Source organism: Pristis pectinata, chromosome 30, assembly GCF_009764475.1.
Source record: "Pristis pectinata isolate sPriPec2 chromosome 30, sPriPec2.1.pri, whole genome shotgun sequence".
Taxonomy (NCBI): domain Eukaryota; kingdom Metazoa; phylum Chordata; class Chondrichthyes; order Rhinopristiformes; family Pristidae; genus Pristis; species Pristis pectinata.
Window position 1 is genome coordinate 7,811,669 of NC_067434.1, and position 14,999 is coordinate 7,826,667.

Below are 14,999 nucleotides of genomic sequence, written 5' to 3' on the forward strand. Positions count from 1 at the left end.
TCATACTCCCTACTGTTAAGTCTAAATCATTGATATCAAACAAAAATCAAGTTACCCAGTACCAAGCCCTCTGAAACTCCACTGCATCCTATCACTAAAATTCCTGTCAACCATTATTCTTTCCTTTCTCCCACTCAGCTAGTTTTCACCCAACTTGCCACTTTCCCTTGGATCCCACCGGTTATCTTCCTGGTCAGTTTGCTTCAGTGATTCCTTCCACATGGACTAAATCAAATATCTTCAACCATCCTTGCTACCTCCTCCAAAAAAATTCTAATTTAGTCTAGCATCATCTTCACTCAGCAAATTCAAGCAAGTATGCTTGATTTGTGATGTCTGGTTTCCCATTCACCCACTGATTGACCCAACATTTTAGTCCTGAGACTGAGATTGAACAACCATCACTGACTAGGCAAAATACGACTCTAATAAAATTGAAATAGAGGGGAAAACTCCTCACTGGCTAAAGTTCCTTGAACCCACACTTGGTGTATACTGCCCAGTTGTCAAGGACAGTCACTCTCATCTCATTTCTCCAATGAAGTCCATACTTGGGTCAAAGCTGGAATGAAGTTAAGAACCAAGTGGTTCTTGCAGAACCCCTACTGAGCGTAAATGTACAGAACACATAATTAACACGTAAAACCTGCAAGCAATTTGGAAGACAAATGGTACATCAAATCTTTATTGTAAGGGACTTGGCGTACATGAATAACAACATTTTGATGCAACTAGAGTCTTAGTAAGACTGTAGTTTAGGACGCAGAACACAAGGACAAACTTGCCTGAGAAACAGTGCAACAATGGTTCAGTTACTTGACTCCAGCGTTGAGCAGATTGTCTTAGGAGAGATTGAGTGTTGTGAGCCCATAGCCAAATTCAGAAAACTCTTAATGAAACACAGAGGGCTTGAAAATGGATCTTGAGAAGCGGTTCCTCTAGCTAGGGCATCTAGAACTAGGGATCATTGAACCAGAAAACCCAGTCAGCCATCTGGGCTGAGACAAGCAGGAATTTCTTCACAAGCAATTATGAACTTTGAATTCTCTACTGGACAGCACTCCAGATGCTCAAGCAATATACTGATCTCAGTCTTGGATATGTTCACCTTGGGAGTTGAGAGAATTGAGAGATATGCAGATCAGAAGGGATGGTAAATGAGACCGAGGATCAGCTCTGCTCATACTGAATAGTGGAACAAGGTTGATGGATCATATTGTCATGTGATCAAGCAATGACAAGTTAATGTGCTTGTTGAGAGATAAAGACATCTGAATATGTCTACTCTTGAATATTGCTGGTGAATTATTAACATCTACTTGATTCAGTTTAACACCTTATTGAAATGCACTGTGCATCACCTTCCAACAAAATAATTTCAGCCTAGTTTATGTATTTAGGTGCTGGAATAAGGCTTATTTCGAATCAAGAGGCCATTAAGAGAGTCATTAGAAAAGCTGACTTCTGCATTTTAGTAGCAATGCAATAAATTTGTTAGGCAAAAGTTTTAAATGGATATATGGCCAGGGATACAAGTATCATAGGATTGCGTGCCAGAGACACCACAGGAAGTTACCAGACAAGTACAAGTGATGAGGGACTTCAGTGATTTGGTGGATGAGGAGTTAAGATTTCAGATTTCCAACAGTTTTTAAAATTTTCTTTTATCGAATGTTGGGATTGTTCTCCTCAGACATAAGGTTAAAAGGAAATTTAATTGAAATGTTCAAAGTCACGAGAAACTCTTTCCACCAGCAGGGTTATCTGTAACCAGAACTATAAGAATAAAAAGAACCAAAAGAGATTAAAAGAAACTTTAAGGGAATTATGAACTAGATTATCTTTGTGTGAAAGAGTACTGAAAGTCAACTCACAAAACGGATTTGGATATATTAACTAATAGAAACTGCAGTACTGTGGGAAATGAGTCTAATTGAATGCCTCTTTAATCTATCCCAAATGGCATACTCTTGCGCTGAGACCATATAGAGTTGGCTGGAACTTATAAGCTGCTGTGTTAGGGCCAAAGCTGAGAGGCCATGTGCAGTTTTGTGCAATGAGAAGTTACAATGCAGATTTGCTAGGATCTTACCAAGCATCAGCAATTGGAGACTTCAATAAAAGCTGTAGTCAAAAGGTTAATGGGAAGCTGATTGGTGATGCAAGTTTTGAAGGTGTATTCAAGAAGCTGAAAAGAACTTTTAATTATGAAGTACAGAGAATGCATCGCCAAATGGTGATTATCAAAGCTTCATCTCAATTCCAAACCTTGATATCATCAAGCTTTTTTAACAATGTTATCTCCCTTAATTTCCTCCCTTTGGTTGATGTGGTTGGCCATTCACTGTGAACAGCAACACTTTCAGAATTCTGCTCAAGTAAATGAGCAGTAATCTGCCTTGCTCCGACCTCTGGTGCAGTGTACAACCAGCAGTGGCCACTTTCATCACTTCACACAATCAAAACAAAACCACTAACAATGACTTAGCAGTGATGATTCAATGTGATGGCAAGCCAGCTATTTTCATGTATGACATTACAGGTCTCACCTCATTTCAACAACACATTGAGGAACAAATGATTGGGATCTCATTACTGGAAATTTGACGAAGGAGCATCAACGTATTTCAATCTAAGTTTACATTACCACAAGAGTGGAGTGCAATTGTGTCAAAGCTATGGATAACAAGTTTACCACAATATTTCTGTTCAAATCTGGAGGTTAATATATGGAGCAAAGCCCACAACATCCTGCAGAAGTACCAGTGCCCGTTGGAGGGGAGGTTGTACGTCAATGTCTACTCCCTTCTTACGCAAAACTTCTAAGCTTCCTTCAGTGATGTTATGACAGTGATTCACTTTCAGCGAGTTGAGCTTTGTGCAATATTCAGCAACTGTCCTGGAAAACACAATTTTGTCTTTTTTTAAAATCACATCATGTGCAGTGGTTGCTAATAATGAACTAAACTTTAAAAAGAAAGTGACTTTCATTAATAAGATGCTCCATAATCACTGAAGTACTTTTAAAGTGCAAGCATTGTTATGCATGGGAATACGAAATTTTAAACTGATTATATTGAATGTAAACCAAACCATTTAATTATGTTAAAACACTGAATAAATACCATGAGAGAATTTTTGCCTTAACTTACACAGCAGTAACAAGAGTCTGAAGGATTCATATTTCTATACTTTTCCATTAAGCAATTATGCAATGGAATATTTCTGGTGAGGCTGGAATCACAAGGACAAGAAACAATTCTGTCTAGCTGAAGAGCTAATTCCAGCAGGTTATTGATTAACTTTCAATATGTTTCAGATCTGCCTACCCTAGATCACTAACAAATTGCTGCAATACAGCACCATCCTATCAGTTACCATCAGCACAAGGTTGAAAGTTTCCCTGGCTGTGAGCCTTAAGACTTTTTTCCCCCCCCATAGAATGTGAATATTGTTGACAACATTTATTCCCCACTTCTATTGACCTTGGGAAGGTGGTGATGAGCTGTTTTCTCGAACCAAAACAGTTTGCATATTAAAGGCACCACATCAGTACAGTTCAGTTTGGAGGAGTTTTAAGATTTTAACCCTGTGAAAATGAATGAGCACCAATATAATTCAAAGTCAAGATAGTACATGACTTGGAAGGGAACTCATATGTGGCTTGTATTCTTTTGTGCCTACTGTCATCTTCCACAGTGGCAGAGATTGAGAGTTTGGGAGGTGCTGTTGGAGTAATTTTGTCAAGTTGTCACAGTGCGTTTTGTAGGTGGTGTCTCCTGCAGCCAGGGTCCACTGGTGGTGAAGGGAGTGAATGTTAAGGATGGTGAGTGTGATGCCAACTAAGTCAGTTTTGATCTGAATGGTGCTGAGCGCAGTTGGAGCAGCATTCACCCAGGCAAGTTGCAAATGTTTGATTACAGTTCTGACTAGTTTCTTGTAAACAATGAAATGGCTCTGGGGACTTTAGAAGCAAGACACTGGTTGCATAACACCAAGCTTCTAATGTGCTTTTTTTACCCACCATATTTACACGGTTGGTCCAATTAAATTTCTGCTCAACAGTGAACCCAAGATGTTGATAGTGGAGAAATCTGACAATGATAATGTACTGACTCTCAAGAGGAGACAGTTGGACTCCCTGTTAGTCATTGCCTGACACCTATTAGAATAAAAGGCAAGGCTAGCAGGTTTAAGGGAACCTTGGTTATCGAGGGATATTGAGGCCCTGGTTAAAAAAAAAAGTGGAGCGTATCAGGTATAGACAGTTAGGATCAAATGAGGCGCTTGAGTATAAAAAATTCAAGAGAACACTTAAATCAGGAGGGAGAAAGGAGGACATGAGGTTGCTCTGGCAGACAGGGTGAAGGAGAATCCCAAGGGTTTCTATAGCTATATTAAGAACAAAAGAATCGCAAGGGACAAAACTGGCCCTCTTGAAGATCAGCATGGTCCTCTATGCATGGAGCCAAGAGAGATGGGGGGAGATCTTAAATGAAATTTTTGCATCCATATTTACTCTGGAGACAGACACAGAGACTATAGCACTGAGGCAAAATAGTAGTGAGGTCATGGACAGTATCCAGATTACAGAAGAGGAGGTGATGGCTGTCTTGAGGTGAATTAAGGTGGATAAATCCCCAGGGCCTGACAAGGTGTCCCCTCGGACCTTGTGGGATGCCAGTGCAGAAATTGCAGGGGCCCTGGCAGAAACACTTAAAATGTGCTTAGCCACAGGTGAGGTGTCAGAGGACTGGAGGATAGCTAATATGGTTCCATTGTTCAAGAAAGGCTCTAAGAATAAGCCAGGAAATTATAGGCCAGTGAGCCTGACATCAGCCATGGGTAAATTATTGGAAAATATTCCAAGGGACAGGACATATAAGTGTTTGGATAGACAGGGCCTGACTAGGGATAGTCAACATGGCTTTGTGCGTGGTGGGTCACATCTAACCAATCTTGATTTTTTGTTTTGAGGAGGTTAGCAAGAAGGTTGATGAGAGAAAGGCAGTGGCTATTGTCCACATGGACTATAGCAAGGCCTTTGACAAAGTCCCACATGGGAGGCTGGTCCAGAAAGTTAAGCCACTTCGCATTCAGGATTAGATTAGATTCAACATTGGCTTAGCAGGAGAAGCCAGAGAATGGTAGTAGATGGTTGTCTCTCTGATTGGAGGCCTGTGACTAGTGGTGAGCCGCAGGGGTCGGTGTTGGGTCTGTTGTTGTTTATCATCCATATTAATGATTTAGATGATGACGTGATAAACTGGATCAGCAAATTTGTGGATGACACCAAGACTGGGGGCATAGTGGACAGTGAGGAAGGCTATCAAAGCTTGCAGCGTGATCTTGACCAGCTAAGTAAATGGGCTGAAAAATGGCAGATGGAATTTAATGCAGACAAGTGTAACGTGTTGCACTGTGAGAGGACAAACCAGGGTAAGACTTCCACAGTGAATTGTAGGGCTCCGAAGTGTTCAGTAGAACAAAGGGACCTGGGAATACAGATCCATAGTTCCTTGAAAGTGGCATCACAGGTAGATAGGGTCGTAAAGAGAGCTTTTGGCACTTTGGCCTTCATAATCAGGGTATTGAGTACAGGAGTTAGGATGTTATGTTGAAGTTGTAGAAAACATTGGTGAGGCCAAATTTAGAGTAGTGTGTGCAGTTATGGTCACCTACCTATAGGAAAGATATCAGCAAGCTTGAAAGGGTGCAGGGAAAATTTACAAGGATGTTTCCAGGACTTGAGGACCTGAGTTATAGGGAAAGGTTGAATAGGTTGGGACTTTATTCCCTGGAGCACAGGAGAATGAGGGGAGATCTTATAGAGGTATACAAAATTATGAGGGGTATGGATAGGGTGAATGCATGCAGGCTTTTTCCCCTCAGGTTGGGTGATACTAGAACTAGAGGAGATACATTTAGGGTGAAAGGTGAAATATTTAAGGGGAATCTGAGGGGAAACTTCTTCACTCAGAGGGTGGTGCGAGTGTGGAACGAGCTGCCAGAGGAAGTGGTTCAATTGTAACATTTAAAGGAGGTTTGGATAGGTGCATGGATGGGAGGGGTTTGGAGAAATATGGTCTCGGCGCAGGTAGATGGGACTAGGCAGAAGATCAGGTGTCATGGACTAAATGGGGCAAAGGCCTGTTTCTGTGCTGTAGTACTCTATGACTTGTGGCATGAATGCCAATTGTCACATCAGCCCAAGCCCAAATATTGTTTTGGTTTTGCTAAGTATACAGACCCCTTTATTATCCATGAAGCTGCATACAATTGTCATCATCAGTAAACATTCCCAATTCTGACATTATGAAGGAAGGAAAATCATTAATGCAGTAGCTACAGATGGCCGAGTCTAGGGCACTGCCGAGGATCTCATGCTGCGATGTCCTGAATTCAAGATGTCTGATCTCCAACAACTGCAACCATTATCTTTTCTGATTCCCAACAACCTCAATGTTACCAGGATTTCCTAATCTTTCGCTTTCACATGACTATCTGATGTGGAGCAACAACTATTACTTTTATGCTTAGATGTTGAAGCCACACCTAACTGGGGAGGGCAGAATGCTTGCTGCAATATCTCATTCACTTTTACGGATTGGATATTGGGTTGTTTTCTGATCTGTAGTCCTGATTGCCACAGTCCAAATTAGAGATCTTCATTTCTATTTGTACATTAATTGTCCATTTCTGCCACGACTTGTACAGATGTGACTTCTTTTTCTATTCAAGGGATTGGGACTTCGCAGGCTGAACCAACATTTAATTACCCATCCCTAATTGCCCCTCCTGGAGATAACTAAACATAAACAGGCTATCAAAGGCAAGGATCTTCTGTGTCGCATTTTCAAAATCTGTTTCTTTATGACCTTGTGATTTCCATTTGGCTTTCTGAACTTCATTTAGAATGAAAGTACCTTGCTGGATTGAGTGACCTGGAAGGGCCTGCACGATTTCAAACTGGTGAGACCTTGGGAATGTGAAAGTGTTTATTTTCCTGAATTCACTGGATCTTTCCAGAAGGTAGCAGCATTACGGTGTGTGGATGGAAAAATGATGTTTGCTGACACAGACAGCTAGGGTGCTGGGGAGTGGAATTAAGTACATCATGTTACATTTTTGAGTTGGACACAATAGATAGGGCTGCATATGGTCCATATTGGTGCAGAGAGTACTTAGCTACAGAAAATGGAAGGGCCATTTCTGACGTCTGCAGCACCGATGCAGATGTTTCCCAACATGTGCATGCTTGATGACACTCCTGTTTATATACTGCTTTTAGGTCAAGATCAGTCATTCTTACCCCACCTCTAGAATTCAACTATTTTGTTCCTTTTTGGACCAAGGCCATAACAAAGTCAAGTGCTCCTGGCAGAACCCATATTGACATGGGCGAGCATCATCAGATGGGATTTTCTATCTCTTTTGTGATTGAGAGTAAATTGGTAGGTTAATTAACTAGCTGGTGACCATCCTCATGTCCAGTACCTAGGTTGTGGAATGGTCTATATTAGTTTTGTTATTTTTGTTTGCAGTATTTAATACAGCTGAGAGGCTTGTCCATTTCAGAAAGCAGTTAGAGAAACCATGCTGCTCTGGGTCTAGCAGTCAGTCTGGGTTAAGGATGGCAAAATTTCCCTCCCTCAACGACACTGGTGTACCAGATGGGTTTAATCTAAAGAATTTCATTATCACACTTACAACTCTAGCTTTTCATACCAAACAATGCCCCTAGACATCGTCGTGGGATTTAAATATGTTTCGTGATCCATAGTCCAGGTTTCTGAATTGCTGTATCCTAACCACTTGCTTTTATAGCCTTACTACATGACACACTATGTCCATCCCAAGCTATTGGATAAGCACGAGTTGCATTTTCTTTAAACAAAGGTAGTTTAATTTAAGGAAATGATGCCAATTTCAAACCATCCTGATCATCTTAGAAGTGTTATGATTCAACTGAATGACTTGGGCACCAGAATTGTTCTTGGTGGTGTGTACAAGAAGCCAGTCTAGTTAGGATAGCAGACTCGCTGGGCTGAATGGCCTACTTCTGCTCCCTTGTCTTGTGATCTTGTGATCTCCTTCCCTAAAGGACATTAGTAAACTAGTTGGGTTTTTAAATGATAATCTGACAGCAGTTTCATGGCCACTTTGTACTGACATCAGTTACAGATTATTTTAACAGACTTAAATTGCCATGGTGGAATTTCAGATACCATGCTGGGACTTTTAACTCTGCCACTCCTAAATCCAAACCTCAAATTACCAGCCCCGTCCTCTAATCACTATACCAAGTATGCTGCAGACCTTCAATAGTTTATGGGACAGACATACACAAAAAGCCCAAAAACATTTGAGAGCAGCAGTCTTTGGTCTTTACCTTATACATTCATTCCTGAGGCGGAGACAGCCAGTCAAATCCAGGTGTTCGAGCTCAGTGCATACTTTGGCCACTTCCTGCACTGAGCTATCACTGAGGTTTGCATTGACTGCCAGGGACAGTGACTTGATCTTTGGACACTTACGCACTAGGTAGCAGACTGCTTCATCATTCAACTGCTTGCAAGCGGTCAGATCAATTGACACAAGTCGGCTGCAGCGATCAGCCAGGCTTCGCAGGGAAAGGGGATCCACCCAGTCGCATTGCCTGAGAGAAAGATACTGCAAGTTGGGGCAATTCAGTGACAAGGTCTCTAGCGTCTGCCTGCTCAAGTCACGGCATCCCGTCACATCAACCTTCTCCAAGTGATGATTTTGACCAATCACTGGCGAGAGCTCGAGGTCCGTTAGCCAATCGGAGCAGCTGTGAACGCTCAGGTGGTGCAGCACCATGTTGTCTTTCAGTAGCCTGCAGAATGCGTGTTGAGGAATGGCAGCCCCGAACTGAACTCGATCAGAGAGAAAAAGTTGTGAGTAATGATTTTTCCCCCAATATTCTTTTATTTCTCTTTTCCCCCGTTTTTATTCCGCGCTGGCCCCAGCTCCACCAATCAATCGCTGGTTGCCCAAGGTGATTTAGCAGCCCAACATATCACTATTATGTTTCAGAAGAAGTTTCTTCATTCAGAGCATTATTCTATTTCTTCCTCCTGCTTCCCCTTAAATGGGCAAAATTCTGTCTGCACCCTGGTTAACAGGCTCATGAAGTTACAGTGCAGGGGGCACAGCTGACACCACAGAAAGGCATCAGTTAGCAGCCTTTTTATATGCACCCAGCATTTATCATCATCTTTGATAACTGTGCAAGCTTGAGGTTCTGGTGTGGCCTTTGTGAAGCTGCAATCCCTCATTGCATGCCAGTTTGTATATTCCAGTATATTACTATAAATTGGGACTAGCTGGGTGGGCACAGAGCTTGGTATGGACTCATTCAGCCAAAGGGCCTGTATCCGTGCTGTATAGCTCCATGACTCTCTACTCCTGTATTCTGTTATTTCTATTAATTCTTATTTCTTCATCTTCTGCGCTCCAACTCTGCTATATGCAGCTACTAGGGAAGCACATCTGTACTTTATTCTAGACTAGGGCAGTAGGACATGGCCATTGGATAGTCCGTATAGGCAAGGCCAGGGACAGACAGGAATACATGGTTTTCACCAACTATAAAGAGTGTTGGATGGGACATCCCAATGCTCCAGTTGGAAAAGATGCGTGGTAAATTCTTTTCCATATAGCCTCACTCCAAAGCAAACTCTAATACAAAGTCAAAATCTGCAGCTAATAAAAGCTATAAAATAACACTAACCAATGAACTCTACCACTCAAAAAAATTGCTAAGAATCGCCAGACAGCAAATGGTTGATGATAAAAAGCCTACTATTTCTTTAGTAACAATACACAGCCCTTCTCATAACACAGTCCTGAATATTAAATGACAGGAGGCAGCAGTGTGTCTGTGCTGGATGTTTGCTAATAAAAGCTATAAAATAACACTAACCAATGAACTCTACCACTCAAAAAAATTGCTAAGAATCGCCAGACAGCAAATGGTTGATGATAAAAAGCCTACTATTTCTTTAGTAACAATACACAGCCCTTCTCATAACACAGTCCTGAATATTAAATGACAGGAGGCAGCAGTGTGTCTGTGCTGGATGTTTGAGATTCTGTTCATCTCTCCCTCCCATTATTCAAATATTTCCTTTCCAATTATTTATCCAATTTCCTTTCAAAAGTTGTGTCTGAATTTGTTCCTAGTGTCTCATCAGGTAATGCAGTACAAATCACTAAGGAGAGTTGCTCAGTCTCCCAACCTTTGACGGGCTCCTAGGTGGTAGAGGGAGGCACAATGTCCCTGGCTGCACTGGCACGTTACCTGGGAGGTGTCCAGACTGTGACAGTTTGCCAGGTAGACCTGAATCAGGGCACGGAACTGCTTGCTGACACGCTGCAGACAGACAAGTTGGCACAGTGGGAGGTGGCATAGGACATGGGGAACCAGAACATCCTCCCAGGGCAACTCCAGAAGCTGGCACCTGCTGGTAAGAAAAACGAATTTTAGAAAGGAATAAAAGGCACAGAGAAAACCACATTGAGCCCTATGCCCCCAGTTGCAATCCCATCAACGCAATGGAGAGAGAGACAGAGACAACAAAACCAGACTCTTACCAACCATCAACCACCCAGTTTTACACTGACCTACCCTGACCCATGTAGAAGAACGAAGAGAATGAATCATAAGTCAGTACTTTTACATAAAGAAACAACGTAAAGGAGAAACCACCGTCTGGAATAGTGTTTATTTATTCCATGGATGACATTGTCCAATTAAAATTCTTTACTGCAGCAAAATTCAACACTGCAAATTTCGATGTTAGGTTTAAAAATAAAAGTGGATTCAACGTCAATTCATTCTGAGCTGAAGGATCTCACTCAGTCCACCTGCTCATCACTAAAAGCACTTCCCAGGAAACTGGATCATGTTGTGTTTTCAGCACTGATTTAAACTTAATGGTCTGGAAGGAAAATTACACAACTCACAAAATTCTATTTTGTAGTATTTTCTAGAGGTAGATACAGGGCACCTGGCATGATATCATCTATCATGCAATGTTCCTTTGGATCATTTCCAAATGTAGGTTGAGGCAAACTGTTTTACTTTGGTATCACTGGTTGCTCAAAGAATCACATTTTCATAGCACTCAATTCGCTACGGATGTGCTACTTAGAGCTATTCACCAACTTTACAGTTATGCAATGTGTAGCAAGCAATTCTGTCAGAGCAACTTGGGCTTGTGTTGGTCCCACTGGATGTGCTGTTTAAGCTGGAGGTACACAACAGGCATCCAAAGTAGGACTTCATGCCTGGAGGTCCTGATGAAGATGGGAAAGGAGTGATGCCCTTGGCAGCCTATCCTTAAGAGCATTCAGTGAGCCATGCTCCAATCTGCAGCTCTCAACAAAGGAAGATATCTAGACATTATCATGCCTGGAGACCCGAGGAGGACAGGGAAGGAGTTATGTCTGTACAACACTATCCTCAACAGCACTCAGTTTTACGCTCCAATCTGCAGCTCTCCATGAGGTTGTCTCCTAAGAAAGCAATGACAAATTTGTGAACTTCTGCGGACAGAGCTTCAGCCACATACCTGGCCTCATAGGATGTCCAGCTGAAGCTCTGCCTGCAAAGCTGTTGATAGAGTCAAGCTCATCTTCTACTCAAAAGGACGCTCTTCCTTCTGTACAGGCAGTCAGGCAAGAAGAAGCATACAGATTTGTGAAGGATCTGGGAATCCCAAAAGTACTCTGCACCCTTATTACTGAAGGGTCCCCTTAAGAACACAGAACTCTATGTGCACAGCTTGCAAATGACCATGATAAAGTAAAATTCAAATGTCATGTAAGCAGGAAATTTACATGACTCTTATGTAGGTTTTCTACGTTCTATAGCCTAGTAATTTCTGAGGTAGGGACATGCTCGGCACAGCTTTGTGGGCCTGAATTGTGCTGTAGGCTTTCTATGTTCTATTCATATGGTCTGCCTTATCAGTGTTCCAGGGAAGTTGAAATCTTGGATATTAGAGATGAACATTTCTTCCTCATCTTGTTTGTGCTCCAGCTATTTCAGCAATGTTTTTATTAGGAGTTCAAGAAGAACGCCACAAGGGTTTCAGAATGTATTTTGCTGTCTGCTCTGCTCTCTAACACTACACAGAGGGTTAAATACTTTGCTGCAGAAATCCTCCATAACCTTCATCATTCCTCAGTAGAAGGACAAGGAAGGAAAAGGCTGTCAGCAGGTGAAAATGAAGGAAGGCCTCTCTGGACGTGATGTCAAGGCCAATCTTATTGCCGACTACTTTGTTTTTAACCCCACTCCAGGTAGAAAGGCAATGACTTGGAAATTTATGGGACTGCTTTTATATTACCATGCCCTGATATTCAATGTCCAAGTCCTTATTTCATGAAATAGCCACAGTAGAATTCAGACTATAGAAGAACTCATCTACTGTTACACTTACACTGAACTGACTATGACAGGAACAGGTGCTGCTGAAAGACAGAATTCATCAAATGGCTGTGGAGCAGAGAAAAAGCTACAAACCATTTTCTTACATGAAGGATTCACTGCCCTTTAGCAGCTAAGCAGTACCTGGAGCCACCTTCACACCCTGTGCACCCAGGTCACCATAGGGTCTGTAATGTCTGTGATAGAGTGGATACCAAGAGAAAGTGGATGACACAGATCAGTGCCAACTGAGAGAGGATGAATGGCATTTGTAAATGGCAACTAATCTCTCTGGAAGAGTAAACAGAGGGCTAAAAGAGGAGAGAAAAAAAACATTGGAACTGTAAGCACATTAATTGTTGGAAATCTGAAACAAAGGGGAACATTGGGAAAACCCAGCAGGTCAGGCAGCATCTCCATAGAATTGAATGGAAATTAAAGTGACAGCTGACCAGAAGCTCAGGGCCCTTCTCACAGGCACCAAGATTAATAAGAGTCTAAACTGGGATTGGGAATTAGAGGCAGGGCTTGAAGAGAAGAAGGCAGAACGATGCAGTAAGAAGCTCTGAAACCATGTTCAACAAACATCAAATATTAACTATTGTTGCCAAGTGTAAAGTTTCCATTGGAGCCTTGCAGACCCCAGATGAACAATTCATGAAGTCAAACCCAGGTATAATGTATTTCTCTACAAACCTGCTATTCCAGCACAGCTAATAAACAGGACAATTACTGATATGATTTTTCTTACACACTTGAGCTTTGCAACGTTATAAATATTTTTTCTGCAAGGCATAATGTCACATTATACATGTTCATGTCCCAACTGATCTTTCTAAAATAAATGCATATGCCAAAGTCGTTGAAAGAGGGACAAGGAAACAATTGGTTCAAGGACACATAATCAACTGAGGAGAGACCAGGGAAATGGGAGGTTTTTTTTGCTGAAGCAGGATAGCTATGAAATTTTGGATTATAATTGAGGATTGAAAAGTTATGTTGAAGTAAACCAAGGAAAAGTTTCCACTGTACTGTAATTTGTTATCTAGAGAACACAAATTTAAGATCAAAAGTAAAACAGCAAGTTTAGAAGGTAAAGAGGGGAGGGGGAATGGGACTGGGAGGGGGCATTTCTCTGCTGGGAACCAGCATGGCCCCAATGCCGTAAAGCCTCCTTCTGTGTTACAAGAGAAGCCTGTTCAGATACAAATTACCCCATTAGAAATCATAACAGGATCCCAAAATGACTTGAAAAAGTATTTAAGTATTTGGAAAAGATATGGGGAATATGTTTATCTATTAATTGACATGACAACAGGCATATTCAGGCACCATTGTAACATTCTCACTATGGAACAGAAAGAACTTCCATTGCAAAACACTCTTTACATGGCAGAGTTCAATTGACAGCAAGTGTTTAAGCCCATCAGGCATGCAGGTGCATAAAAGCATCACACTGGTTTCTAAGTGCATCTAAGGTTGCCATACAGTTATGCATCAGACCCTGCAGATATTTGAAGAACGTCTGGAAATTCTAAAATGTGGATCAAACAGCAAAAGTCCAATCTTCACACATCTTGTGAATGTTAATTTGTTTTCATCAGCAATAAACAAACTAACAGAAGACAGTCCCAAGCCCATCCACCACCCTTATTCCTTAGTAACCTAAAATCACTTTCGTCACTGCAGCTAAACATGTGACAGAGCTGTCGGGACAACACATCGGTTTCATGCTCTGCATTTAATCCTGTCACGAATACTACACTGATGCGGTGGCCTGCCGAAACCCACCTTGACTTTGAACACCAATCAAATTTGCTGAAAACCATTAATTGCTGGCTCAAAAAAAACACGAAATGCTGGAGGAACTCAACCGTCAGGCAGCATCTGTGGGGGAATGGACAGTCATCGTTTCGTGTCGACACCCTTCATCTGGACTGATGTGTCAAGTGCTGAATCTTTGCCTTCAAGAGGCACAGAGGATACACCGTATGGAAGGCAGATGGGTAAGATAATGTGAATGGCATGGGACATGATCGCCTGGAGTGGGGTTTTGATCTCCAGGGCTCCGGGGGGAAGGAGGGGGAGTGATGAGGGAGGGGAGGGAGGACTGATGAGGGAGGGGAGGGAGGACTGATGAGGGAGGGGAGGGGAGGGGGAGTGATGAGGGGGGGAGAGTGATGAGGGAGGGGAGAGTGATGAGGGAGGGGAGAGTGATGAGGGAGGGGGAGTGATGAGGGAGGGGGTGATGAGGGGGTGGGAGACCCCTGGGCGGGGCCCTCAGGGGACGGGGAGGGAGAGGGGCATGAAGTCTGCCCTCTGAACCTATCCCAGCTGAACGGGAGAAGTACTTCAAACCCCCCCTGCCCCACCCTCCCACGGCCCGCCCTACTCTGAGGGCGCTGCACCCGCGGCTCCTCACCTGCTGCTCTCACCTGTCTCCATGGCACTCACCCCCTCCTCTTCCCAGCCCACCACTTCCGCCGGTGCAACCGCTCTCTCATCCGCCCACACACACACACGCGGTGTAACCGGCTTT

General features: G+C 42.6%; 1 protein-coding gene across 5 annotated transcripts; it reads right to left on the bottom strand.

The window, feature by feature from the left end:
- Nucleotides 1-644: 644 nt before the first annotated feature.
- Nucleotides 645-14,937, bottom strand: fbxl15 (F-box and leucine-rich repeat protein 15). Of its 5 annotated transcripts, none has more exons than XM_052041493.1 (5): nucleotides 14,896-14,914; nucleotides 11,601-11,690; nucleotides 10,266-10,487; nucleotides 8,393-8,895; nucleotides 645-2,899 (listed from the first exon to the last, which is right to left on the bottom strand). In XM_052041493.1, the coding sequence occupies exons 3-5, from the start codon at nucleotides 10,434-10,436 to the stop codon at nucleotides 2,710-2,712; spliced, it is 864 nt and encodes a 287-aa protein (XP_051897453.1). In that variant the 5' UTR covers nucleotides 10,437-10,487; nucleotides 11,601-11,690; nucleotides 14,896-14,914; the 3' UTR covers nucleotides 645-2,709. The 5 variants fall into 5 exon arrangements, with proteins under 5 accessions (XP_051897453.1, XP_051897452.1, XP_051897449.1 ...); XM_052041492.1 differs by having other exon boundaries at nucleotides 10,266-10,490; nucleotides 14,883-14,914; XM_052041489.1 differs by lacking the exon at nucleotides 11,601-11,690 and adding an exon at nucleotides 14,252-14,347 and having other exon boundaries at nucleotides 10,328-10,490; nucleotides 14,896-14,908.
- Between the last annotated feature and the right edge of the window lie 62 nt (nucleotides 14,938-14,999).

Coding starts and splice junctions, on each gene's coding strand:
- fbxl15 (XM_052041489.1), bottom strand. CDS start 14,289: ATGGTTTTCAGCAAATTTGATTGGTGTTCAAAGTCAAG. Junction 10,491..14,251: donor GATTGGTGTTCAAAGTCAAG/GTGGGTTTCGGC, acceptor TTTTCTTACCAG/CAGGTGCCAGCTTCTGGAGT. Junction 2,900..8,392: donor CTCAGGAATGAATGTATAAG/GTAAAGACCAAA, acceptor TGTGTTTTCCAG/GACAGTTGCTGAATATTGCA.